Source organism: Orcinus orca, chromosome 1 (genome assembly GCF_937001465.1).
Source record: "Orcinus orca chromosome 1, mOrcOrc1.1, whole genome shotgun sequence".
Lineage (NCBI taxonomy): Eukaryota > Metazoa > Chordata > Mammalia > Artiodactyla > Delphinidae > Orcinus > Orcinus orca.
Window position 1 is genome coordinate 138,562,729 of NC_064559.1, and position 27,380 is coordinate 138,590,108.

The 27,380-nt window shown below is 36.2% G+C and overlaps 3 protein-coding genes across 4 annotated transcripts in view; 1 reads left to right on the forward strand and 2 right to left on the reverse strand.

The window, feature by feature from the left end:
• The window catches only part of LOC117202101 (transmembrane protein 258-like), a 55,611-nt gene extending 28,505 nt beyond the window's left edge, over positions 1-27,106 (reverse strand). For both annotated transcript variants that reach the window (XM_033431723.2, XM_049708862.1), the window contains exons 1-2: positions 27,009-27,106; positions 18,922-19,009 (exon numbers count right to left, since the gene is read on the reverse strand). The gene's annotated coding sequence lies outside the window, so the exon portion shown is untranslated. The remainder of the gene's footprint in view (positions 1-18,921; positions 19,010-27,008) is intronic.
• On the forward strand, positions 1,641-17,298 carry CTBS (chitobiase). The gene is made up of 7 exons (XM_049716033.1): positions 1,641-1,821; positions 4,830-4,932; positions 4,965-5,076; positions 11,126-11,297; positions 13,211-13,308; positions 13,700-13,846; positions 17,107-17,298. The coding sequence occupies exons 1-7, from the start codon at positions 1,641-1,643 to the stop codon at positions 17,296-17,298; spliced, it is 1,005 nt and encodes a 334-aa protein (XP_049571990.1).
• SPATA1 (spermatogenesis associated 1) overlaps positions 14,302-27,380 on the reverse strand; it is a 48,712-nt gene continuing 35,633 nt past the window's right edge. The window contains 3 exon segments of the mRNA XM_033437016.2: positions 14,302-18,949; positions 18,951-19,009; positions 27,009-27,104. Coding sequence (XP_033292907.2) covers positions 18,913-18,949; positions 18,951-19,009; positions 27,009-27,104 — 192 coding nt within the window. The 3' untranslated portion in view covers positions 14,302-18,912.

Genomic DNA, 27,380 nt, shown 5'->3' on the forward strand with positions numbered 1-27,380 from the left:
CCAGAATCTCTGGGGGCAGGGCCAAGACACTCCATTTGGAGTATATGATAGGTCAATATTTTGAAATTTTACATGACTTTCCCATTTGATTGATAATTCTGCAGAATTTTATGTGGAAAGCATATTCTTTCAGAATTTCAAACACATTGTTTCATTGTCTTTGAGCTTTAGATATTGCTGTTGAGAAACCTGATGACATTCTGATTCTTGATACTTTGTGATTTTTTTTCTCTCTGGAAGCTCTTAGGATCTATTCTTTGCTCTTTCCTTCTGAAAACTCCTGTCCTTCATTCCTGGAATTTTTCTTGAATTACTTAATTGATGATTTCTTCCCATCTGGACTGCTCTTCCAATTTTCTTTCTTTTTGAAGAGTATTTTTGTGTTACTTTGCTCAAATCTTCTGTGATTTTTCCCTCATTTCTGTGATCTTCTTTCTAATTTCCAAGAACTCTTTCTAGTCCCACCCTGCTTTTTAAAAAAAATTTCATCCTGTTGTGGCTTCATCTTCTCTTGCCTTTCTGGGGATATTACTGAGAGTTTTTTTTTTTTTTTTAATGTCCTCCCTACAATGTTTGTTTCCTCCATATTCCTTTTTCTGTTGTTCCTTTTATATTATTCAATTGCCTTGTTTGTTGTCCATGATTAAAAGTAAGAGATAAAAAGTAAAGAGGGAGCTCTGAGTGGGTGCCTGGTGTTTCTGACTTTAAATTTTGCTACAGGATGATCTGCGGGCATGTTGTCAATATCTGTGGTCAGGCACAAAGTCAGTTATATCCTATTTTAGGTATGGTACCCGAGCAAGTACCAGAGAATTCACCCTCCTCAGAGCATTAAACCTCCAAACTTCAGCCTGGGTGGGAGAGGGGCAGCTGCCCAGAGACATAAGGTTGGAGAAAGGATCTAGAGATTTCACTGCTCCTCAAGCAGCTTTCACCTATTCCCCTTTATTTTCGGACATTCTAACCTCCATCTCCCCTTCACCCCTAATTCCTGAGGCATCTCTTGTAGTTCCGGAACCTTTTGAAGATTCTGGTTTAAATTGCGTTGTTTCTCAAGTTTCCGCACTGTTGGGGCCTGGGACACTTACCCCTCATACTTGTGCTTTCAAGCTTCCAAAATGTTGCTGTCATCTCCCTTCCCTTGTGGGTTGAGGTTTTCACTGGAGTTTAAGCATGGGAGGAGGCGAAATTAGAGGCCGTATTCGAACTGCTGTCTTAATTCAACAGATACCTGTAACTTCAAAATCTTTGGGCCATTCCAACCATGTAGCACAGTCATCCCTTCCAAGGCATCCTACTTCTCCATTTTGAGGACTCCCTCCAGTTTCAGACTCCACAAGGAAGACACAAACAACTATGACACAGAGCCAAAGAGAGGCACATAGATGGTAGGCAATATACACTTGAGTCAACTGTCTGCCGGGCACCGAGGCCCCGGGTCCCTGGGCTCGACGTGCTAGGGGCACCGCAGCCTCGGCCTCTGTCCCTCTCTCCCGCAGCCCCAGATCCCCCGGACTTGGCCACCGCCCAGCTCCTCCCCTGCCCAGCTCGGGAGCTCGGCCCGGCCCCTCCCCTCCCATCCATAAAGCAGGCGCCGCCAGGGAATCCGGGACAGCTCTGCTGACTGGTGAGCCACTGGCATGGCCTGGCCGCAGCTCCGGTGCTGCCGCCTCGTTCCCTCGCTGCACGGGGCCCTGGGGCTGGCTCCTCTGCTGCTGCCGCTGCTCCTGGCGCTGCGCGTCGGGCTCGGGGCCGACTGCCAGTGCCAGGCCCCAGCGCTGTGCCGAACCATCACCCATCGCTCATCGCCCCGACTTCGAGGTCAGTGGCCTCTCTCCCCTGACGCTCCAGATCTGGTCCTTAAGGCCATAAGAGGAGTTACAGTAGAATAACCGAGCCCGAGAAAGAGGTGTTGGGGGCGCAAAACCAGCTTTGACCGCTCGCGGAGGGGCCTTTCTGTCCACAGATTTCCTTCAGCCTTAAAGATTAGGAAATTTTGGCTCAGAGAGGTTGAGTAACTCCTCCCAGGTCTCACAGTAAGTATTCCAACCCAGATCTGACTCTAAGTGCAAGTTCCTTGCATTGCCCTGCTGTGCCTCTCCCCAGGCAGTCTGGCCAGATAAGCAAGGAGGCTGGTAAGGAGATACTCCCTAAGTAGCAACACCCATTGGTTTCCAAGAGAATTGAGGATGAGTTTGAAAGAATCTCAGCACTCCCACGGTCCAGTGGAAGAATGAAAGTTCTGCTTACTTTGCTTTTCTATACCTGCCACACAAGAAGGGGGATAGAAATAGGTCTTTAAGTAAAAATTCCATCTACCCACCTAAGAATTTATAAGGCCTTGGGCAGCTTTAAGCGAACACCCTTTCAGAGGTAATGTGAAGGCCACTTGTCTGCCTAGAGTTTGATCACTGCACCAGGAACTGGACACATCAGGCAGGTGGAAAAGTTCAGTCTAAAAGAGCAATTCTTGTGTAAACATAGTGACAATTGCCAGTTCTTAATCTAGCAGATTACATTTGAGGCAGGGACATTTAAATGTCAGTTAAAAAAAGTAATATAATTGCTTAAAAGAAGTAAAAACGGTGGAAGTGTTTATGGAGAACCTGCCTAGTGTGTAAGCCTAACATCTGAAAGACTTTCTGTAGCACCCAATACCTCTTAGTCGGTTAGGCGGCATCTGTGGGCATTTAGAAAACCAATTATGCAAAGAAGCCAAATTTTGTTCATTTGTATGCTGGTGGTTAATGGTCTTTTCTCTCTACTGACCTATATTTTTCAAAGACAAAGACTAGACTGCATTACTTTTTCCCTTACATATTCAATTGGTTCATCAAGCTATTTTTTAGTATTTCTATTATATCACAAGCTCTCTGTATATTTTTAACGTTCAATCTTAGTTATCAGAATTGAAATAGGGGTAAGGTTTGTGACATAAATATGATTCTAAGAAGTCTAAAAACAATGGGCTGTTCAGTTTCACATTTTGTAATTTTTATTATTTCAGTGGGTAACTGCCTAGTAGAAAAATGGGTTATGCACAGTTAATTCTGAAAAATAAACAAAAAACCAAAAAGGAGACAGAAAATTAGGAAAAGCCTGGTTTAATTTTTATAGCTAGCTCTCCCCACCCTCACCCATCCATTCTCCTCACAGTGGCCCAGTGATCATAGATATCGCTCTCCCTTTCTCTCTCCCCCTCTCCCTGTGTGTCTGTCTGTCTCTCTCATTTTTTAATGCAAATCTTATGATCCTCTGCTTAAAATACTTTAATGCTTCCTGTTCATCTCAGGAGAAAATAGCAACTCCTCAGTGGTCTACAAAGCCCTACTTGATCCTGCTACCACCTACCTCAGTAGTTTCATCAGTTTCATCTGTTTCCATGTACTTTCAGGAGTTCTATGCTCCAGCCTCACTGACCTTCTTTTGGCTCCAGAAATTCAGAATTCTCCTGAGGTATTGAGACCTTTGCCCTTTTTTGTTCACTCTTCTGAGAATGCTCTTTTTTGTGCATTGGTACCCCTCCTCTGTCCCCTGTCTAGGTCATTGCCCAGATTTCTGGCCTCCCCTAAAGAGTGTAGTCCTCAGGGAAGTTTTCCTGCCCTACCAGGGTCGCAGGTCCCCTTTATATGCTGTCATGGCACCCTGCATTTCCATGTAGCCCTTAAAACTACTGCATTAAATAACCAATGGACCTGGTCTGTGTCACTAATGCCTAACAATATACCCTGCCTATACCTTACTGGGAATTCAATAAATATTTGCTAAATCAATGAATTAATACATTATTTGGGATAAAGTAAAAATGATCAGTGCTTCTAATATTATCTGTGGAGAAAAAAATACAGGAGAAACATAACATCAACCATCTTAGTATTTAACTTGAGTACTAGTCTAAGAAGTAAGGTTCACCAGAAATCATTCATAGTAAATGCAGTATCTATGAGTCCATCTGCAGCGGCCAGAAACTTGAGTATTTTCAACCTCCTCCCATTCTCTTACCTTACTCATTCAGTGGATCAGAGTCCTGTTAATTTTGCCTTCTTAGGATCTTCCAGATTTATTCATTTATCTCATAGTCTCCACTGCTCCACAACTTTAGTTGAGGTCACCATCATCTCTGGCCTGCATTCTTCCAAAGCTTTCCTATTAGATATTCTGCCTCCAGTTTTGCCTCTTTAAACCATTTTCCACTTCAGCTGAAGGGATTTTTCTAAAATGCATACCTAAAATATGTATATTCTCTTTTTAAAACCCTTTCCCTTGGGATAATTTCTCAAGAGGGCTTCAAGGTCTTTCATGATTTAACCCTGCCTACCACCCTCAGGTTCTTCACTGTTGTCTCCCTCCAAATTTTAGGCGTCAGCAAACCTCCATGCTCTGCCTCCAGGCCTTGACACTTGCCCCTATTTCTTCCTAGCCTACCGTCTCCTACTTTCCAGGCCCCACTAATTTCCTCTGCCACCAATTAATTGGGACCCCTATGTCTTATTCACTGTTGTACTCTCAGTGCCTGGCATATGATCAATGTTTAATTGTTACTTTGGGTGCATGATGACCCTTAGCTAGCCATAGTCCATGATTTCTTCTTTTAATTTGATAATATTACTATTTATTCATAATGGTTATTTCGAAGATTAATGACTAATGATTTTCTGTGATCTTGATATATTATTTCTTCGTTTGGAAAACTTAAATTTGGCGCTTAGTATTCCAAAATTATGAGGTGTTTTAAAGACATTTGGATCTCTTTGGAATGAGTTTGTGAAGTAAATTTTATTAAGCTGTGAAAAGCATATATGTACAAAAGATGTATATTTCTTCCATAGGAGATGTATCCATAAGGGATATCATTAATGCTACTTTAAGAGCATCCTGGTTAGCTCAACAAGTTAAGCTGGCCAAAACACAATATATGGATGGAATTAATCTATTCCATCCATAGATGGACAAGATTATTGGACAAGATTAATTAATGGACAAGAAGTTGCTCATTCATCACATGAATATTATGCGTTAACTGCTTTAGTCAAAGAAACTGCAGACTCTTTCCATCGTGAAATTGAGGGATCACAGGTAAAAATTCATTTGGTGTTTTTTGGAAACCCCTTATCTTTCCTATCAAAATGTGTTCATGAAGGTATGGCAAATAGAATCTCAGTTTTATTGAGTAGGAAGTTTCAGTACATCCTAAAAAATTTTCTGGAACTTTTGAGTTCTTAACTAGAGAAGTTTTATAAAATTTTAAGGTGCCAAATCTGTTCTTTATTCACATCAGGATACAATACTGGAATTGCCCCACCTACCTGCCTTGCAGCAGAGTTAGAAATATTAGATAGGCAATGGGAATCAGGAAGGATTTAGCTGCCCAGGCTCTGCTTTCATCAGTGCAGGACAGAAACAGCTCTTGCCTAAGAGTAGAGGTAGTTCTGGGGAAGTGTCTCACTTGCTCCATAAACTCTGAATTACTTTGCAAAGCACCCAAGGCCCAGTAAGGCTCAAAGCCTAATTCCATAGAGCTTGTCAGTGCTGTGACAAAAGGCAGTATTTCCCTACTACCATAATGAGCATGATCAGAGAGAAGATCACAACATAAGGCATCTTGCCAGGCAATGTGTGAGAACAGAAGGACAGTGTGGCCCCAGATCAGTGATTCTCAAAACTGGTCATACACCAAGATAACCAGGAATCTTAAAAAAATTAAACACACACACGTACACTGGGTCCAACTCCCAGAGATTCTTATTCAGTGAAATGCAAACCAAAACTACAATGAGGTGTCACCTCACACCAGTCAGAATGGCCATCATTAAAAACTCTACAGGGCTTCCCTGGTGGCGCAGTGGTTGAGAATCTGCCTGCTAATGCAGGGGACACGGGTTCGAGCCCGGGTCTTGGAGGATCCCACACGCCGCAGAGCAACTAGGCCCGTGAGCCACAACTACTGAGCCTGTGCGTCTGAAGCCTGTGCTCCGCAATAAGAGAGGCCGTGATAGTGAGAGGCCTGCGCACCGCGATGAAGAGTGGCCCCCGCTTGCCACAACCAGAGAAAGCCCTCGCACAGAAACGAAGACCCAACACAGCAAAAATAAATAAATAATTAATAAACTCCTACCCCCAACATCTTCTTTAAAAAAAAAAAAGTCTACAAATAATAAATGCTGGAGAGGGAGTGGAGAAAAAGGAACCTCCTACACTGTTGATGGGAATGTAAATTGGTGCAGCCACTATGGAGATTCCTTAAAAAACTAAAAATAGAGTTGCCATATGATCCTGCAGTCCCACTCCTGGGCATATACCCAGACAAAACTATAATTCGAAAAGATATATTCACCTCAGTGTTCACAGCAGCACTATTTACAATAGCCAACACATGGAAGCAACCTAAATGTCTGCTGACAGGTGACTGGATAAAGAAGATGTGGTATATATACACAATGGAATATTACTCAGCCATAAAAAAGAATGAAATAGTGCCATTTGCAGCAACATGGATGGACCTAGAGATAATCATATTAAATGAAGTCAGACAGAGACAAATATCGTATGTTATCACTTATATGTGGAATCTAAAAAGTGATACAAATAAACTTATTTATAAAACAGAAATAGACTCACAGACAAAGAAAACAAACTTATGATTACCAAAGGGGATAGTGGTGGGGGGGCAGTAGGGGGGAGATAAATTAGTAGTTTGGGATTAGCATATACACACTACTATATACAAAACAGATAAACAAAAAGGACCTACTGTATAGCACAGGGAACTATATTCAATATCTTGTAATAACCTATAATGGAAAAGAATCTGAAAAAGAATAGGTATATATATATGTACTACTGAATTACTTCGCTGTACACCTGAAACTAACACAACACTTTAAATTAACTATACGTCAATAAAAAAGTATATTACAGAAATTATAAAGGAACACATTAGGATGTTTCCTTCTTAAAAAAAACTATACATTAATTTGTTAGCGGACACATAAAAAATGATGTAAATTTTGACATCCAAAACATAAAATGTCGGGTGGTGGAGTATAAAAATGTAGAGCTTTTGTATGTGTTCTAAGTTGTTAACAGCTTAAAATAGACTGTTGTAACTATAAGATGTTTTAAAAAATTATTTTTTCAGGTGTACAACATAATGATTTGATATTTGTATATATTGCAAAATGATCACCACAATAAGTCTAGTTAACTTCCATCACCATACATAGTTACAAAATTTTTTTTAATATAAGCCACATGATAACCACAAAGCAAAAACCTACATTAGATATACAAAAGAAAATCAGAAAGGAATCAAGCATGCCACTACAGGGAATCACAAATCACAAAGAAAGAGAGCAAGAAAAGAAGAAAGGAAAAAAGGAATTAGAAAATAGCCAGAAAACAATTAACAAAATGGCAATATTACGTAGAAACCTATCAGTAATTACTTTAAATGGAAATGGACTAAATTCTTGAATCAAAAGACACAGAGTGGCTGAATGGATTAAAAACAACAAGATCCAACTATATGCCGCCTATAAGAGACTCACTTCAGCTTTAAGGACACACATAGACTAAAAATGAAAGGATTGAAAAACTAGTTCCAGGCAAATGGAAACCAAAAGTGAGCAGGGGTAGCTATATTTATATCAGACAAAATAGACTTTAAGCCAAAAATGGTAACAAGAGACAAAGTTCATTATATAATTATAAAAGGGTCAGTTCATCAAGAAGATATAACAATTTCAAATATTTATTGTGGGTGCTCCACATCAGAGCACCCAAATGTATTAAATAAACACTAAGATATCTGAAGGGAGAAACAGACAGCAATATAATAGTAGAGGACTTTAGTACTCCACTTTCAGCAATGGACAGCTTATTCAGGCAGATAATCAATAGGGAAACGTCAATAAGGAAACTGTAGTTAGATACAGTTAGGCTGGTAAAAGGTATAAACTTTGTTGTAAGATGAATAAGGTCTGAGGATTTAGTGCATAACATGATGACTATAGTTGATCGTACTGTATTGTATAATTTGAAATTTGCTGAGAGTAGAATTTTAGTGTTATCACCAAAATAAATAAAGTGATGGCTATGTTAATTAACTTGATGGGAATACTTTTGCATATATATGCATATCATCATATTGTACACTTAAAATATATTACAATTTTACTTGTCTATTATACCTTAGTAAAGCTGAGAAAAAACTGCTAGGCTAGACAGTGAGTTTTTTGAAGGCAGGGACCAGTTCCTTGATGTCTAACACAATGTTTAAAAAATACTTATTGAATATATGAATGATACCTGCCTTTCAAAATTTTAAGTCTAGTTAAGTAGGATATATATAGTATAAACTAATAACTCTAAATCTATCTCAGAATCACCTGGGAGTGCTTGTTGAAAATATGCCCAGAAGTTGATTCTGGCATAGATTCTAGGAACTGTATTTTTACCAAGTGTGATAGGTGATTCTGGTGTAGTTGGTCAACATGAATTTGAGAGTCACTGGAAAAATAATAAATGATGGAACGATCAACAACTCTGTGGCTTTATACAAGTAGGGAAGGTTTGTCAGTGTGGAATTCAGCTTTTCAGATGAGTACAATTTAGATCAAGAATAGCAAATACTTGGTATGCAAGCCACCATACTCCTCTCCTCACACATTTTGGTCTCAGATACTTTTCCCTCATTCTCTAGATTGCTGTTGTTAATAGGGTAGAATTAATATATGGGAACTTATTTGCTAGTCCTGATTAAGCTATAGTGAAAGAGCAAGGGGGAAGAGACTGAGCAAAGATTTTGCAGTAGGAATGTCTATTTCCATGTTTGAGGGGCAAGTAGAGCAATTTGGGCTGCTATGTCAAGTTCATGTTAGTTAAGTTAGTGGGAAGTAAAGTTGCCAAGATGAACCAGATTGTGGAAGATCCAGGATGTTACACTGAAGAGTATGCATTTTATTCTGTATGTAATGGGTAATGTGTATAGAAAGTATTTGGGGAAGATTATTTATGGTAGTACGTAAAAAAGTCTAGAGGAGAGAGACCTGTAAGGACTAACCCAGTAATCCAATAACTTGGAATTTATGGTTTGAACTGGGATGATGGCATAACCCTAAAACTCAGCAAGTGTTCAATATTCATTGGATTTATTAATTAATGGAAAGGAATGGGCAGAAAAACTGTGAGAGGCCACTCAAAGGAAAATGTGAGATTAGTTATGGGGTGTGAGGGAAGAAGAGTCACAAAATGGCCCAAAGGTTCTTAAACTGGTGACCAGAAAAAAATGACTAATATAGAGCCCCAGGAAGGAGAAATGAGTTTTTGGGAAAAGATGATAATTTAGGATTATAGAATTTGTGATCACAGAATTAAAGAGCTAGAAGTGCTCTTGAAGAATTCTTTCTACACCTTCATTGTTACATGTGGGAAAACAGATCAGATATTTAAAATGAAATAACCTAGTTATAAGAGAGCCAAGAAAAGAACCAAAGTCTTTTGATTTCTTTTCTAATTTCTTTTCTAATAATGCTGCCTTCTCAAAAATATGAGATTATCCATGACAGGAAACCCAGGTGAAAATATTCTCACTGCTCAGGAGGAAACCCAGGTGAAAATATTCTCACTGCTCAGGAGAGAGGTAAGGACTTACCTCTCTTGGATTTGAAATTTACCTGCTTAGAGGTAATCACTTTCTCTATTACCTTATTATACTTCCATTTTGTAAGAGGGGACAGTGATAAAATGAAGTCCAATATGTAAAAATTTCACTTTATAACCTATTTTGCTGGAGAGCTTTGGGGAAAGCCTAGACTTACAAAGCAGAGCTTCCTTTAGTGTTAATAATGAAAGAATTACAGAGAGAATTTTGAGAAAGTCCTAAAAAGAGTTATAGTAGAATAAATTAGCCAAAGTGTAAAACTTTAACTAAAATACCTCAATTTTTTGTAATATTAATCAATACATTTATTGAGAGCCTAATTAAGAAGAAAACTTTTAATGAAGCTTTAGAATGTTTGCAGACCTATATTAATAAAATAAAGCTAATTAATATTCAGTTAAGGCAATAAATCTTTTTTATTTTACATTAGGTCTCGGAACTTATTTATTTTATAACTGAGAGTTTGACCCTTTGACCAACATCTTAAGGCAATAAATCTTTTTTTTTTTTTTTTTTTTGCGTTACGCAGGCCTCTCACTGTTGCGGCCTCTCCCATTGCGAAGCATAGGCTTCGGATGCGCAGGCCCAGCGGCCATGGCTCACGGGCCCAGCCGCTCCGCGGCACGTGGGATCTTCCCGGACCGGGGCACGAACCCATGTCCCCTGCATCGGCAGGCGGACTCTTAACCACTGCGCCACCAGGGAACCCCAGCAATAAATCTTTGAAAGAGATTCATCCTTATTGAGGACTGGCTCACTATTCAAAAATGAAAGATAATTTAACACTCAAGTTTTATTTGAATATTTCCATAAAATAAGACCATTTAAGTGATTTGTTCAACATCTTGAGTTGATTAATTTATACTTGTAGCCATAAAACACCACTACCCTTTAACTATAATGTTGGACTAAACTTACCATGTAAAGTAATTGTAAATCAAGGGCTCAAGCTGCCAACACAGTCCAGTAAGCTTGTGCCAAGAGATGACCTATTTAGCTTGCATGATATTTTTAAGAACTTTCGTATTTGAATTCTTTTAGTGTGCTTTTACTCTCTAGTTGCTTATGGGCCCTACCACACCCTACTGTGATTACACCAGTTTCCTTCAGTCAGTCGAGTTGCTAGTCTGTCCTCTGGAGGCATGTGACTTTAAACTCCTCTTCTGCACAGTGCCTGCTCCTGGTCATTGTATATGTCCAAATATGCCTGTGTCCAAATATATGTCCATTATCTAAATAGATGTCCAAAACATTGTCCAAAATATATGTCTGGGTCAGTCCGTGTAGGCAAAAAATATATTTCTTAGAATTGTTCTAGTTCCATACATGTCAAACCTTAAGTCAGACACATAAGTGGTTCTTTTTGAGGGGGGGAGTAATATGAGGCAAGAGAATATATAATCAACAAAACATCTGCCATAATATGCATATTTGATCATGTTACATAAAATGGTTTTCCCACAGGTAACATTTGATGTATCTTGGTCTCCAAACTGCTTAGGTAGGAGGTGCTATAATTATACTGGAATTGCAGATGCTTGTGACTTTCTCTTTGTGATGTCTTATGGTGAACGAAGTCTGGTCTGGTCACAATGTATTGCAGGAGCCAATTCTCCCTATACTAAGACATTAACTGGTAAGAATTCACAAAACAATCATTTATCAGCGATATTAATTCTATAACCTCAAACATTAAGATATATTTTAGTATTTCTAAGTCATTTGTATACCTTTTCCATTTGTAATGCTTTCTTGAAACATATAAAAACCTCTTAATTTGAGAGCTTTAAAGTTTACACAAAGTTTTAAAGTTCTGAAGTTTTCAATTACCTCTAAAAAGTCTTGGGAGGTAGGTGTATTATATTAACCCTCTATTATAGATAAGATGAAGGGTGTTAAGTTCTCATGATTGCACAGCTATTAAGTATTATATGGTTGGAACTCAAGCAGGTGTTCTAACTTCAAGTCAACACTCTTGTCAGAAAGTTACATGAAGAAGATATTTGCTTACTTAGAATTTGATAGAATATTTTTGTTGAAATAACCAATGTTAAATAATTTAATAGCAAAGGTAGCTATAATGTGAGTACCTATTATACATGATTGATAGGACTGGCTTTATCTTATTTGGCATTTACTATTAGTACCCATGCTACATTAAAAATTATATTCCTATTAGAATTAAGAGTACTTCTGGGGCTTCCCTGGTGGTGCAGTGGTTGAGAGCCCACCTGCCGATGCAGGGCACACGGGTTCGTGCCCCGGTCTGGGAAGATCCCACATACCGCGGAGCGGCTGGGCCCGTGGGCCATGGCCGCTGAGCCTGCGCGTCCGGAGTCTGTGCTCCGCAACGGGAGAGGCCACAACAGTGAGAGGCCCGCGTACCGCAAGAAAAAAAAAAAAGAGTACCTCTGATCTGTCATTCATATGATGTGGCCTTTGCATTATCCTTTCCAAAGTTTGGATTGGTTTATATCCCATCAACCAATTGAATTAAAGATTGCTTGCTATCTTTTGGACTTAAGTGAGATTTTCTGGGATAGTTAGCATAGATTTAAGTGTTGAGTAATAAATAAAAATTATTTTATTTTTCATATAGAGGTAAAATCATAGACCCTGGCCTCATTTTATCACGTCCTAATTGTCTAGATAGAATAGTCTGATCATAAGCATATACTATTTAAAATTTGAAAAATAATTTGTGTTATAATACAAAATAATTATTTAACCCAATGTTTGCCAACTGTGTTTATGAAAGAGATGATAATTATGTATATCAACAAAAGGTTCATTGTCAAATATGTTTGGGAAATGATGCATACTCCACCCCTCTCTTGGATATTTAACAGTACACAATAACTTTAAAGCCTCTGAAAAACAGCAAATTTCCTCAACATTCTAGCTAATCTTGGAACATATCTTGGTGGGAAAACATAATTTGCAGCATGGGCAAGAAAGGGATTGATAGTACCAGGAATTTGTTCATTTTTCTCTTTGTTTCCTATAACTACAGATTATCTGCTACAGAGTAAGATGGGTTCATTCCTTATCCCAAGCTGTAATCCATGCTTATAGGATATTGATAAAATGTGGAACACTTGTGTGTTCTGTAAGTAATTGTGAGACCACACCTGCCAGAAAGTTTAAGACTTATAGAACTTTTTTTAAAGCTTTAGAATCTAGAATATCAAATCCATGCCTTAGCAGTTAATAGACACAATTAGCATGCTTTTCTAAAATGTGTCATTGTTACTAAAATGTGTCATTGTTCCTAAAATTAAATTTTGTGAATTTTTTGCTTCAATTTGATCTAAATTGTTCTGAATATTTTCTATTATTCAAAAAGAAATTGTTTAGAAAGTGATACCAAATTTATAGTTCTTAAGAGATGACTTTTATAATATATTCGAGAAACACCATATTAATATTTTACATAAATGTACCTGTTGTTACAAACTTGGATTCTGAGTGGTTGCATAGCTTGTATGAACACATTAGTAGACATATGAAGAGAAAAAAAATATGCTTTTTCTGTTCCTATTTGGTTAGGATATGATGACTACATCAAGATAGGCATTAACCCTAAGAAACTTGTAATGGGTATTCCCTGGTATGGTTATGATTATACCTGCCAAAATCTATCAGTGGTAAGAACAGATCATTTCTTATGTAATTTTTTTCTCTTTCTATTATATTTTTTAGAGTCTGTTTTGTTTCTTCTATATAAACTTCATTTTATTTATAATTTAGACATTTCTCTCTATATAGAATATATATACTTTATTGAGAATTTATTTAATATAGTTTGAGACTAAAATGTAGACAGTTTATTTTAAATAATTAAATCCCATACAAGTTTCTGAATATTATATTTCTATTTAGTAATGAAATTTAACTTTTATTCCATATAGTCAGGTTATCTATCTATAGTATATATTTTATGTCTAATAAATAATTTTATTATATTTTTGGATTTGCTTAATTGCTTAAGATTTGCTTAATTGATAATCTATAACATGAACATTTTTGCATTTCTAGAATCATGTTTGTACCACTGCAAAATACCCTTGTAAAGATGCTGTATACCGTCAGGTGGCCTATCAAATGATCATGAAGCAAGTAAATAGTTCTACTTCTGGAAGACTGTGGGCTAAAATTCAGCAGTCTCCTTATTATCACTATCAAGTAAGACTTTTCACAAGTTATCAATCTTTAGTTTTCATAATTGTGTATTTTCATAATTACATATTTGAAAGTAAGATTTTCTATCAGTTTTCTTATAGGGTACAACATACAGACTGCTGTTTACATGAGTAGACTTGTCTTTGAATCTGTGTAATCAGGAACTTTACTTCCCTTGTGAGCAATTCAAGTTATGCTAATAGTGGAACTGCTCTGCATGGGCCACTTGTCATTTTAGATGATATAATAAAAACATGTGTGTCACAAACAGGATTTCCTTAAGAGTTGTCAATTATAAATGATGTCTGTGGCTTTTGAAAGAGCTTTGGGCCAAAATGGGTTACTTGCTCTGAAAACCTCTATTTCAAAGTAGCCTCAAAATTCTGATGAGGCTCTTATATAGGGAGGAATGAGGCTGAGAACAGGAGATGTGTCATCAGGGACTTCACAATGGAAAATGGTATCATTTCAAATTTATTCCACAATTCAAACTATGTGATATTCAACAAAATTAAAAATTAGAGACAGAAAAATATTACAAACAGAAACTTGAAGAAACAGAGTAAATGACTAGCAATTCTGTCAGGTAGTGTTTGATAAATAGGAATTGCCATACCAAAGGGACAAAGAAAAGTTATCTTTTCCATAGTTTACCTTTAGCATAATAAAAACTTTTTCACACCTCAAAAATCTAAGTACAAACCATCTTTAATTTACCTTGAATTATGTTACTACAAAAGGAACCCTAAAATGATATGATGAACGTTAATTCCAGCAACAACTTATATTTCTTTCTAATGGTCTGGTACCCATTTACAAAAGGATGACTGCAAATATACAAATTTAATAAATTATAATTGATATACATGTACATGCCTGTATATCAATTATGTAGAAGGCTTTAGTGTAGAGCTTTATAAACTTTAGAATCTTAAGTATAAACATTAAACTAGGGTACACTGTGATCCTGTCTTTACCAAAAAGTATTTATAGAACTCTGTTCTGGGAACTGTTAATAACACATAGACACACACACACCCACACACACTAGTGGTTACCAGTGGGAAGAGTAGGGGCGATGGGCAAGACAGGGGTGGGGGAGTGGGAGGTACAAACTGTTGGGTTTAAGATAGGCTCAAGGATGTATTGTACGACACAGGGAATATAGCCAGCATTTTGTAATAACTGTAAATGGAAAGTAACCTTTAAAATTGTATATATTTTTTTCATTTTAAAGATTAAACATAAAAAGAATATACTAAAAAAACACAAACACACACAAATACACATGCATGTGCCATGGCCAAATATATTTGGAAAACACTACAAACTGTAAGTCTCTCTTGGAGATTTATAATATATAACATTATATTCAAGGATTTAAGATGTACTACAGTACATAAAGCCATTTAATTGTTTAACATAGAACTCTGTTTCCTAGCACTCTTAGAAACATGCAGGGCAACAGTGTTTCATGGATATCAGTTTGGTAAAGGGTTTGTTTAACCAATTATACATAGTTTGGAAATATGTAATTTAGAATAAATACTTTACCCTATGATGTACTGTTTTTTGTAATTCCTGACTTATTTTTTCCTTAATGCATAAGAAGACACATTCTTTAAGATTTTAGAACTCAGAAAACATTTTGATGAGCCTTGAAAACCATTCATTTAATGGCACTTCAGACAACCATCTATTTATAACCAATTTGTTCTTCTTCATTCATTGTAAAATTCCACAGCAACCCAAATCAAGTTTTTGTTTTAACTGAAGAGAATCATTCTGCTTTCTTATGCTGTCTTAGCAATAACAGCTTCATCTTGCACTCAATATTCTTGGAGGCATACATTCCTTAACCAGACATCTGTCAAACTTACATATACTCAGTTTTTTATCCTTTGATCCTTCACTATTTGAGGCATTTGAAATTTCTTAACATATCAAAAAGGCTCAAAGTACTAGCTAGAATGATGGCAAAATTCAAAGGTGCATGTCTTTGGGTTTGCCCCTGACTCTACAAAAATAAATCTTTCCATATTTAGGTACAGGTTTTGCAAGTTGCCTTTTAATATTGAATCACAATTGGAACTAGAGCATGTATAGCTTTTTCGAGTTCTAAAGATTTTAAAGAACGGAATATAAGATATAGTATGAGATATGCTTGTATGTAATGAATCTACTATACTTAAATATGCCATAGCTTATTCATTTACCAAGTGACTATTGTCCTTTAAAGCAGTCATCTTAGGAGATGATTCTAATTCTCGTGGTGCTACCATAAATAGAAATATTACTGGTATTCATTGAGAACTGTCTTTAAAGAGTTCCCCAGACATATAAAAATCAGTAAATTATTTTAAATCACAGATCATTCTATTTTTACTTCCTATCTTTTTCTCTTCCTTTACGCTTTTGCCTAATTCTGCTCCTTTCCTCTTTCTTTTATCCTTTATCCATAGCTTACATACCTTCTAAAAGAGACTGTGTTTAGCACTAGATAGAGGCAAGTGATGCTGGGGAGAAGGACTTTACAGGGTGGAAGGTGAGCATAAGACTAGTTTCTAGTTTGTGGTTCTTAGGTGCGTGCCTAAGTCACCCATGGGGTCCAGACCCAACAGGCTCTTAGACTCAATTCTGTAAGACCTAGAAAAGGAGATGTTTTCTTTGTCCACTGACATTCATCATAAACAAAATCACCTGTTGAGCTCCTAACTAGGCACATTTCCAGGAACTGTAAGGAAATCCCAAAAAGTATATAAGCTGGTTTTAGAGGACAAAAGCAGTGATTCTCCTTAACCTTGGCTACATATCAGAATCACCTAATGGAACATTAAAACATAACATAAAGAAACAAATAAATATATGTTATAGCACTAGCCCTGGAAGATTTTGATTCAATAGGTTTCATGTGGTGTGGGTCCCAAGAATCTGTTTTTAAAAGCCCTCACAAGTGATTCAAATGTGTACAGTACATCTTGGTTGATAATCATCAGATCAGAGCAAGGAAAGAATCTTAGGGCATAAGAAGGATTTTAAATAGGATATACTGGGAGGCTCATTTGTGTAATCTCTATTGTTGTAAAAGTGCCATAAGCAATGATATCTAGAAAGTATTACATATAGAACCATGGAAAGTATTATGTATGCCCTAAAATTTTTATTATTTCATTGACTCCTTCTTGAATCATTGGATTTAAGAAACACCTTTCCCTCTTATTGCACTGAATACTTTAAAGTTACATTTTAATTTATTTGTATAGGATCAGGCTGGGCATTTTCATCAAGTGTGGTATGATGACCCTCAGAGCATTTCTCTAAAGGCAGCATATGTACAAAACCGTGGCTTACTCGGCATTGGCATGTGGCATGCAAACTGTCTTGACTACTCTGGAGATGCTATAGACAAACAGCAAACTGAAGAAATGTGGAAAGCTTTAAAACCAAAGCTGTGACAGAGATGAACATCTTTTGTTAAACTATTAAGGTTTAGAAAAATGATCTGTTTAAACAGATCTAGTTTCTTGAAGAGATTAAAAAATATATACCTTTTTTCAGATTGCTACATATTTTAGTTATTAGTGTACTCAAAAACAGATAAAGAATAAAGAAATGCTTTGATTGTTTGAATTTGAAAAATACATACCTATTTATATCTTCAGTGTACAACATAAAGGTAAGAAACAAGTCAACCTACCATATCAAATATTCCTCTGTATGATGTTTAATATTATAGTTGGGAACAACTGCTTTCACAATTTTATTATGCTAAAATTTCCTCCATATTAAAATATATGCTTACCAATCAATGCTAATTTCTAAAATATGTATAATTTGAAGTAGAAATTTTTTGCTTAGAAATATATTTTTAAAAATTTAGTCTTTGGGAATCAGTTTGCTCTATATTTTTTATTCAATAAATCTAAATTTAAAACCTGCAATTTTGTGTCTTTAGGTTCATTTGATGCAAATCATTTTTCTCCTTCCTGATTCCATACAGCACTCATGTTCTCTGAGTCACCTGAATTAAACTCACTTATGCCTCCAGAGGGGGGGGAATAATGAATATAAAGGATCAAAATACTTAGAAAATACAAGAAGATAACTTAGTACTAATATTTTGAATTAGTAGGTTAGAGCCACCTAATATTTTCCAACTAAATTATTTTTTTGAGGTTATATCTGAAATGTTTATGAAAAACCTGGTGTTGAACCCGATTCTATTCATTGGCATTTACCCTTCCAATTATTAATATTCCTTCATTTATGGACATCTATAATATATTTCTTGGTTAGTTTTGTTTCCATGGTTAAATTTTTTTCATTTTCTATATCTGCATTTTACTTTTAATTATCTAAAGACATTGGTTTCTCAACTGTTTTTTTCTTTCTAAAAGAGACATTTTGTGCAAAGAAATGTACAGAGGTCTCAGTTTCCTTTCTCAAGGCAAGAAGAATATTGTGTAGAACTTATATTAGTTCCTATAAATACTTAGATTAGAAATCTGCATCCTTAAACTCTGGATTTACATAAATCCTGCCTTCCCTGTACATTTTTCCCTCTCCAAATTTGAATAAATGACAATTAGGTCATCTGTTATGAGAATATTTCATTTCCTACTTGCACAATTATTTACGGCAAAGTAAAACCAACCATTTTCCACAGTACTTGCTGAATTACTGCTGTCTCTGTATTTTTAAAATAAATTTTAAAAATTTAAATTCTTAGTACTAATCTCTACATAGCTGTAGATGCAAGTTAGATTCATATTTATTAAAATATATGATTTTTCATATTACAGTCATTCTAGGTATTACATTTTAAGACTATTAAAAAATGAAAATAATGAAATATAGTACTGTAAAATAATATGTTACACATCTGAAACCTTCAAAAATAGTCAAATAGACACCATTTTGCTTTTTTACATCTAATATCTCCTGAAACACTGTATAATAAACACATGAAAAGGGAAAAGATGTAAAACTTATAATTTATATGAAAACAAGGAGAACAACGGTTAAACAAATCTGTTCAAGTAAGTTTTTTAACAAATAAAAATTTTAAGTTAACATACCTTATTGAGATTGAAAAGATGTAATAAATTTCTTCTGTGCCAGTTCAGCTTTCAGTGTGCGTAAATCTGAAACTGCTTGTTTTCTCATCTATAAAAGAACAATTGACTTTCAAAAATGAACCTTCATCTTACCTTTCTAAAATTATATAATCGTCATATAAATAAGGGTTTTTATGACAGCTTTCATGTCTTCTCTCATTTGCCTTCAATGCCTTCACTTGCACTGGATTACTATGGTAAATGTGTAGTTCATAAGTCCCTTTGAATACGCATGCTAGATATTCTACCAAATAATTTCATTTATTAGTATATAGGCATGATAAAATTAAACGGTTCTAAAAAACTAGAGTGAGAAAGAATTTTATCTTTTGCTTATTTCAAAATCTGTTCTCATTGTGCAAAGAAAGTAGTAAAAACAAAAAACCTCTGCCTCCTAAAAAAAATTCCCCAAGACCTTAATTCCCAGCCCTTAGAAACTGAATAAGTACTTAAGAAATATAAGTGTGGCAAGTGCTCTTCTAAGTGTACTATGATACTTTCAAATTTTTAATTGAAGCAGATACTGTTATTTCTCCCCATTTTACAATTGAGGAAACTGAGATGCCTAGAAGTTAAGTAACTTGCTCAAGGCATAAAACTAGTAAGTGGCACAGCCAGGATTCAAACTTAAACCATCTGGTAACAGAGCTCTTGCTATTCCAAGTATTGTCTGTGGACCAGCAGCATAAGCATCACCTGGGAGTTTGTTACTACTGAAGACTTTCAGGCCTCCCCTCAGACCTACTGAGTCAGATCCTGCTAATTTTAACAGGATCCCCAGGTGACATTACATTGAACTTTGAGAAGCACTGATAGTGCTATATTATCTTGAACATGGTTGCAACAGTCAAGCTAGGTTTTCTGCCCCTTAGTTCTGTATCTTACGGGTAGTTTGGGGTAAATCATTCAGAAATCAATAAAAAATTCTTATAATGTTTACTATGTGACAATTAGGCACTATGGTTAAATGTAGGATTTTTCTCCCCCAGTGCATAAGCTGAAAACTTGGATCTCTTTTTTTCCATTTGTGTTTCCTGTTTTTTCACTAATAACTTTAATTTGGGTTCAAAACATTTATATGTAATATTTATAAAATTAAAATATACAAAAATGGTAAGAACTAATTTGTATGCTTTCCAGAAGAAAAGAGCATTGAGAGAGTCATAAATGAAGGCACTGGAGGTATTTTTATTACTCCCTTCTACCCATCCAACTATCCTTAAGGGGACAAGTTTCCACATTTGATTTCTCTCCTTTTTTTTGAATGCACAGGAGTTTTAATTCACTGAACGAACTATTTTTTTGAGTGCAGACTGTATAAGAATTTTAAATAACTCCTTTTTTTGGTTTAAAATTGTCCTTTGCCTTTTTCCTTTTCTGTAGTTTAAGTTTTAAGCTTCTCAGCGCTGAGCCAGGATTTAGCCTTGAGTATGAGGCTAGTGAAAATAATCTAGAAGTGCACTGTCCAGTAGAGTATCAACTTGCCACATGTAACTATTTAAATTGAAATTAACTAAAATTAAATCTAAAATTAAATTCCTCAGGCACACAACAATCTACATCCTTATGTGGCTAGTGGCTACCTTATCAGACAGTGCAGGTATGAAACATTTCCACCATCACAGAGAGTTGTATTGGACAGTGCTAATTCTACATAGGGGTCATTATTCTGGGTCATAAAGCTACTTCTGATAAAGAGGTGAATCGAGAGCATTCATATAACATTATATATATATATATATATATATATATATATGAAAATAACCAGAGAGAATGAGATAATTACCCAAGAGAGGACAAAAAAATAAAATTAAATGGGAGCTCAGAGAGCTCAGTGGTTTGTCAGACTTATTTATGAACAACTCTAATGTAGGAATATTAATTCTTTCAAAATATTTTACGGAGACTCTATACTGATTCACAAGGTTCTTTTATTTTATTTCTTAGTGAAATTTTATTCAATTTTTACTTTGGCCTTGTTAGGAATCTTTTCACAGAATTTCATTATTATTGTATTTTTTTCATTCATGCTTTCTATTTTTTAATTTTTTTTTGAATTTTATTAAAAAAAATTTTTATAGAGCAGGTTCTTATTAGTTATCCATTTTATACATATTAGTGTATATATGACAATCCCAATCTCCCAATTCATCCCACCAACCCCCACCACCACTTCCCCCTTGATGTCCATACGTTTGTTCTCTACATCTGTGTCTCAATTTCTGCCCTGCAAACCAGTTCATCTGTACCATTTTTCTAGGTTGCACATATATGCGTTCATAAACGATATCTGTTTTTCTCTTTCTGACTTACTTCATTCTGTAAGACAGTCTCTAGATCCACCAATGTCTCTACAAATGACCCAATTTTATTCCTTTTCATGGCTGAGTAATATTCAATTGTATACATGTACCACATCTTCTTTATCCATTCGTCTCTCGATGGCATTTAGGTTGCTTCCGTGTCCTGACGATTGTAAATAGGGCTGCAATGAACATTGGGGTGCATGTGTCTTTCTGAATTATGGTTTTCTCTGGGTATTTGTCCAGTAGTGGGATTGCTGGGTCATATGGTAATTCTATTTATAGTTTTTTAAGGAACCTCCATACTGTTCTCCATAGTGGCTGTATCAATTTACATTCCCACCAACAGTGCAAGACGGTTCCCTTTTCTCCACACCCTCTGCAGCATTTGCTGTTTGTAGATTTTCTGATGATGCCCATTCTAACTGGCATGAGGTGATATCTCATTGTAGTTTTGATTTGCATTTCTCTAATAATTAGTGATGTTGAGCTGCTTTTCATGTGCTTCTTGGCCATCTGTATGTCTTCTTTGGAGAAATGTCTATTTAGGTCTTCTGCCCATTTCTGGATTGGGTTCTTTGTTTTTTCGATATTGAGCTGCTTGTAAATTTTGGAGATTAATCCTTTGTCAGTTGCTTCATTTCCAAATATTTTCTCCCATTCTGAGGGTTGTCTTTTCGTCTTGCTTATGGTTTCCTTTGCTGACCAAAACTTTGAAGTTTCATTAGGTCCCATTTGTTTATTTTTATTTCCATTTCCCTAGGAGGTGGGTCAAACAGGATCTTGCTGTGATTTATGTCATAGAGTGTTCTACTTATCTTTTCCTCTAAGAGTTTTATAGTGTCTGGCATTACATCAAGCCCTTTAATCCATTTTGAGTTTATTTTTCTATATGCTGTTGGGGAGTATTCTAATTTCATTCTTTTACATGTAGCTGTCCAGTTATCCCAGCACCACTTATTGAAGAGGCTGCCTTTTCTCTATTGTATATTCTTGCCTCCTTTGTCAAAAATAAGGTGACCACAGGTGCGTAGGTTTCCCTCTGGGCTTTCTATCCTATTCCATTGATCTATATTTCTGTTTTTGTGCCAGTACCATACTGTCTTGATTACTGTAGCTTTGTAGTATAGTCTGAAGTCAGGGAGTCTGATTCCTCCAGCTCCGTTTTTTATCCCTCAAAAATGCTTTGGCTATTTGGGATCTTTTGTGTCTCCATACAAATTTTAAGATTTTTTTGTTCTAGTTCTGTAAAAAATGCCATTGGTGACTTGATTGGAATTGCACTGAATCTGTAGATTGCTTTGGGTAGTATAGTCATTTTTACAATATTGATTCTTCCAATCCAAGAACATGGTATATCTCTCCATCTGTTTGTATCATTTTTAATTTCTTTCATTACTGTCTTATAGTTTTCTGCATAAAGGTCTTTTGTCTCCCTGGGTAGGTTTATTCCTAGGTATTTTATTCTTTTCATTGCAATAGTAAATGGGAGTGTTTCCTTAATTTCTCTTTCAGATTTTTCATCATTAGTGTAGAGGAATGCAAGAAATTTCTGTGCATTAATTTTGTATGCTGCAGATTTACCAAATTCATTGATTAGCTCTAGTAGTTTTCTGGTGGCATCTTTAGGATTCTCTATGTATAGTATCATGTCATCTGCAAACAGTGACAGTTTTACTTCTTCTCTTCCAGTCTGTATTCCTTTATTTCTTTTTCTTCTCTGATTGCCGTGGTAGGACTTCCAAAACTATGTTGAATAATAGTGGCCAGACTGGACATCCTTGTCTTCTTCCTGATCTTAGAGGAAATGCTCTCAGTTTTTCACCATTGAGGATGATGTTTGCTGTGTGTTTGTCATATATGGCCTTTATTATGTTGAGGAAGGTTCCCTCTGTGCCCACTTTCTGGCGTGTTTTTTTAATCAAATATGGGTGCTGAATTTTGTCAAAAGCTTTTTCTGCATCTATTGAGAGGATCATATGTTTTTTCTTATTCAATTTGTTAATATGGTGTATCACATTGATTGATTTGCGTATATTGAAGAATCCTTGCGTCCCTGGGATAAATCCTACTTGATCATGGTGTATGATCCTTTTAATGTGCTGTTGGATTCTGTTTGCTAGTATTTTGTTGAGGATTTTTGCATCTATATTCATCAGTGATATTGGTCTCTAATTTTCTTTTTTTGTAGTACCTTTGTGGTTTTGGTATCAGGGTGATGGGGGCCTCATAGAATGAGTTCGGGAGTGTTCCTTCCTCTGCAACTTTTTGGAAGAGTTTGAGAAGGATGGGTGTTGGCTTGTCTCCAACTGTTTGATAGAATTCACCTGTGAAGCCATCTGGTCCTGGACTTTTGTTTGTTGGAAGATTTTTAATCACAGTTTCAAGTTCATTACTTGTGATTGGTCTGTTCATATTTTCTATTTCTTCCTGGCTCAGCCTTGGAAGGTTATACCTTTCTAGGAATTTGTCCATTTCTTCCAGGTTGTCCATTTTGTTGGCATAGAGTTGCTTGTAGTAGTCTCTTAGGATGCTTTGTATTTCTGCGGTGTCTGTTGTAACCTCTCCTTTTTCATTTCTAGTTTTATTGAATTGAGTCCTCTCCCTCTTTTCCTTGATGAGTCTGGCTAATGGTTTATCAATTTTCTTTGTCCTCTCAAACAACCAGCTTTTAGTTTTATTGGTCTTTGCCATTGTTTTCTTTGTTTCTATTTCATTTATTTCTGCTCTGATCTTTATGATTTCTTTCCTTGTACTAACTTTGGGTTTTGTTTGTTCTTCTTTCTCTAAGTTCCCTTAGGTGTAAGGTTAGATTGTTTATTTGAGATTTTTCTTGTTTCCTGAGGTAGACTTGTATAGCTATAAACTTCCCTCTTAGAACTGCTTTTGCTTCTTCCCATAGGTTTTGGATCATCGTGTTTTCATTGTCATTTGTCTCTAGATATTTTCTGATTTCCTCTTTGTTTTCTTCAGTGATGTCTTGGTTATTTAATAATGTATTGTTTAGCCTCCATGTGTTTGTGTTTTTTACAATCTTTTCCCTGTAATTGATTTCTAATCTCATAGCGTTGTGGTCAGAAAAAATGCTTGATATCATTTCAATTTTCTCAAATTTACTGAGGCTTGATTTGTGACTCAAGATATGATCTATCCTGGAGAATGTTCCGTGTGCACTTGAGAAGAAAGTATAATCTGCTGTTTTTGGTTGGAATGTCCTATAAATATCAATTAAATCTATCTGGTCTATTGTGTCATTTAAAGCTTGTGTTTCCTTATTAATTTTCTTTTTGGATGATCTGTCTATTGGTGTAAGTTAGGTGTTAAAATTCCCCACTATTATTGTGTTACTGTCGATTTCCTCTTTTACAGGTGTTAGCAGTTGCCTTATGTATTGATGTGCTTCTATGTTGGGTGCATACATATTTATAATTGTTATATCTTCTTCTTGGATTGATCCTTTGATCATTATATAGTGTCCTTCTTTGTCTCTTGTAATAGTCTTTATTTTGAAGTCTATTTTGTGTGATATGAGTATTGCTACTCCAGCTTTCTTTTGATTTCCAGTTGCATGGAATATCTTTATCCATCCCCTCACTTTCAGTCTGTATGTGTCCCTAGGTCTGAAGTGGGTCTCTTGTAGACAGCATATATATGGGTCTTGTTTTTGTATCCATTCAGCAAGCCTGTGTCTTTTGGTTGGAGCATTTATTCCATTCACGTTTAAGGTAATTATCGATATGTATGCTCCTATTACCATTTTCTTAATTGTTTTGTGTTTGTTTTTGTAGGTCCTTTTCTTCTCTTGTGTTTCCCACTTAGAGAAGTTCCTTTAGCATTTGTTGTAGAGCTGGTTCGGTGGTGCTGAATTCTCTTAGCTTTTGCTTGTCTGTAAAGCTTTTGATTTCTCCATCGAATCTGAATGAGATCCTTGCTGGATAGAGTAATCTTGGTTGTAGTTTATTCCCTTTCATCACTTTAAATATGTCATGCCACTCGCTTCTGGCTTGTAGAGTTTCTGCTGAGAAATCAGCTGTTAACCTTATGGGAATTCCCTTGTATGTTATTTGTCATTTTTCCCTTGCTGCTTTCAATATTTTTTCTTTGTCTTTAATTTTTGCCAATTTGATTACTAGGTGTCTCGGCATGTTTCTCCTTGGATTTATCCTGTATAGGACTCTCTGTGCTTTCTGGACTTGGGTGGCTATTTCCTTTCCCATGCTAGGGAAGTTTTCAACTATAATCTCCTCAAATATTTTCTTGGGTCCTTGCTGTCTCTCTTCTCCTTCCGGGAACCCTGTAATGCGAATGTTAATACGTTTAATGTTGTCCCAGAGGTCTCTTAGGCTGTCTTCATTTCTTTTCATTCTTTTTTCTTTATTCTGTTTTATGACAGTGAATTCCACCATTCTATCTTCCAGGTCACTTATCCGTTCTTCTGCCTCAGTTATTCTGCTATTGATTCCTTCTAGTGTATTTTTCATTTCAGTTATTGTATTGTTCATCTCTGTTTGTTTGTTCTTTAATTCTTCTACGTTTCTGTTAAACATTTCTTGCATCCTCTTGATCTTTCCCTTCATTCTTTTTCTGAGGTCCTGGATCATCTTCACTATCATTATTCTGAATTCTTTTTCTGGAAGGTTGCCTATCTCCACTTCATTTAGTTGTTTTTCTGGGGTTTTATCTTGTTCCTTCATCTGGTACATAGCTCTCTGTCTTTTCATCTTGTCTATCTTTCTGCGGATGTGGTTTTTGTTCCACAGGCTGCAGGATTGTAGTTCTTCTTGCTTCCGCTGTCTGCCCTCTGGTGGATAAGGTTATCTAAAAGGCTTGTGCAAGTTTCCTGATGGGAGGGACTGGTGGTGGGTAGAGCTTGCTGTTGCTCTGGTGGGCAGAGCTCAGTAAAACTTTAATCTACTTGTCTGCTGATGGGTGGGGCTGGGTTCCTTCCCGGTTGGTTGTATGGCCTGAGGGGACCCAACACTGGAGCTTACCCAAGCTCTGTGGCGGGGTTAATGGCGGACTCTGGAAGGGCTCACGCCAAGGAGTACTTCCCAGAACTTCTGTTTCCAGTGTCCTTGTCCTCATGGTGAGACACAGCCACTAGCAGATAGGTCTGGTTCAGTCTCCTATGGGGTCACCACTCCTTCCCCTGGGTCCCGATTTGCACATCTCTTTGTGTGTGCCCTCCAAGAGTGCAGTTTCTGTTTCCCCCAGTCCTGTTGAAATCCTGCAATGAAATCCCTCTAGCCTTCAAAGTCTGTTTCTCTAGGAATTCCTCCTCCTGTTGTCGGAACCCCAAGTTGGGAAGCCTGACCTGGGGCTCAGAACCTTCACTCCAGTGGGTGAACTTCTGTGGTATAAGTGTTCTCCAGTTTGTGAGTCATGCACCCAGCAGTTATGGGATTTGATTTTATTGTGATTGCGCCCCTCCTACCTTCTCATCGTGGCTTCTCCTTTGTCTCTGGATGTGGGGTATCTTTTTTGGTGAGTTACAGTGTCTTCCTGTCAATGACTGTTCAGCAGTTAGTTGTGATTCTCATGCTCTTGCAAAGGGGAGTGAGAGTACGTCCTTCTACTCCACCATCTTGAACCCATCTTCCATTCATGCTCTTGTTTTTGTTAAGGTAACAATTTTAAGACAGTCAGTCCTTACTACCCTTATGCTACTGACAGCCAAAGTTAAAACACCAAAATATTTTATTTCAAGATAAATGTTATAATCTGATTAGGGGAAATGCAAAATACCTTAATTTCTGTTATCCGTTTCATTTTGTCAGTATCCAATTTTCTAAGTTGGTCAATAGCATGCTGTACTTCAGTGATCTGAATGATAAGGTAATTCTGTATGAAACATATAAAGACATCTTTGTTTAGTATAACATCTAGTCATTTTTAATTTTAATTGCCTGCCTAACAAACTACAAAGTGTTATCAAATATCAAAAAAGGAAATCATGAAAATAACCCATTCCATAAAATAAACTTTTTGCTTTGGAGTAAATTACTATTGAACTGTTGATTTCTTATGTTTTAGGGACCACTTTCCTTTCTGTTTTACTACCATTTTCATGTATTATAAAAATAAATACGTATTTGTAAAAGTTACCATTAAATTAGC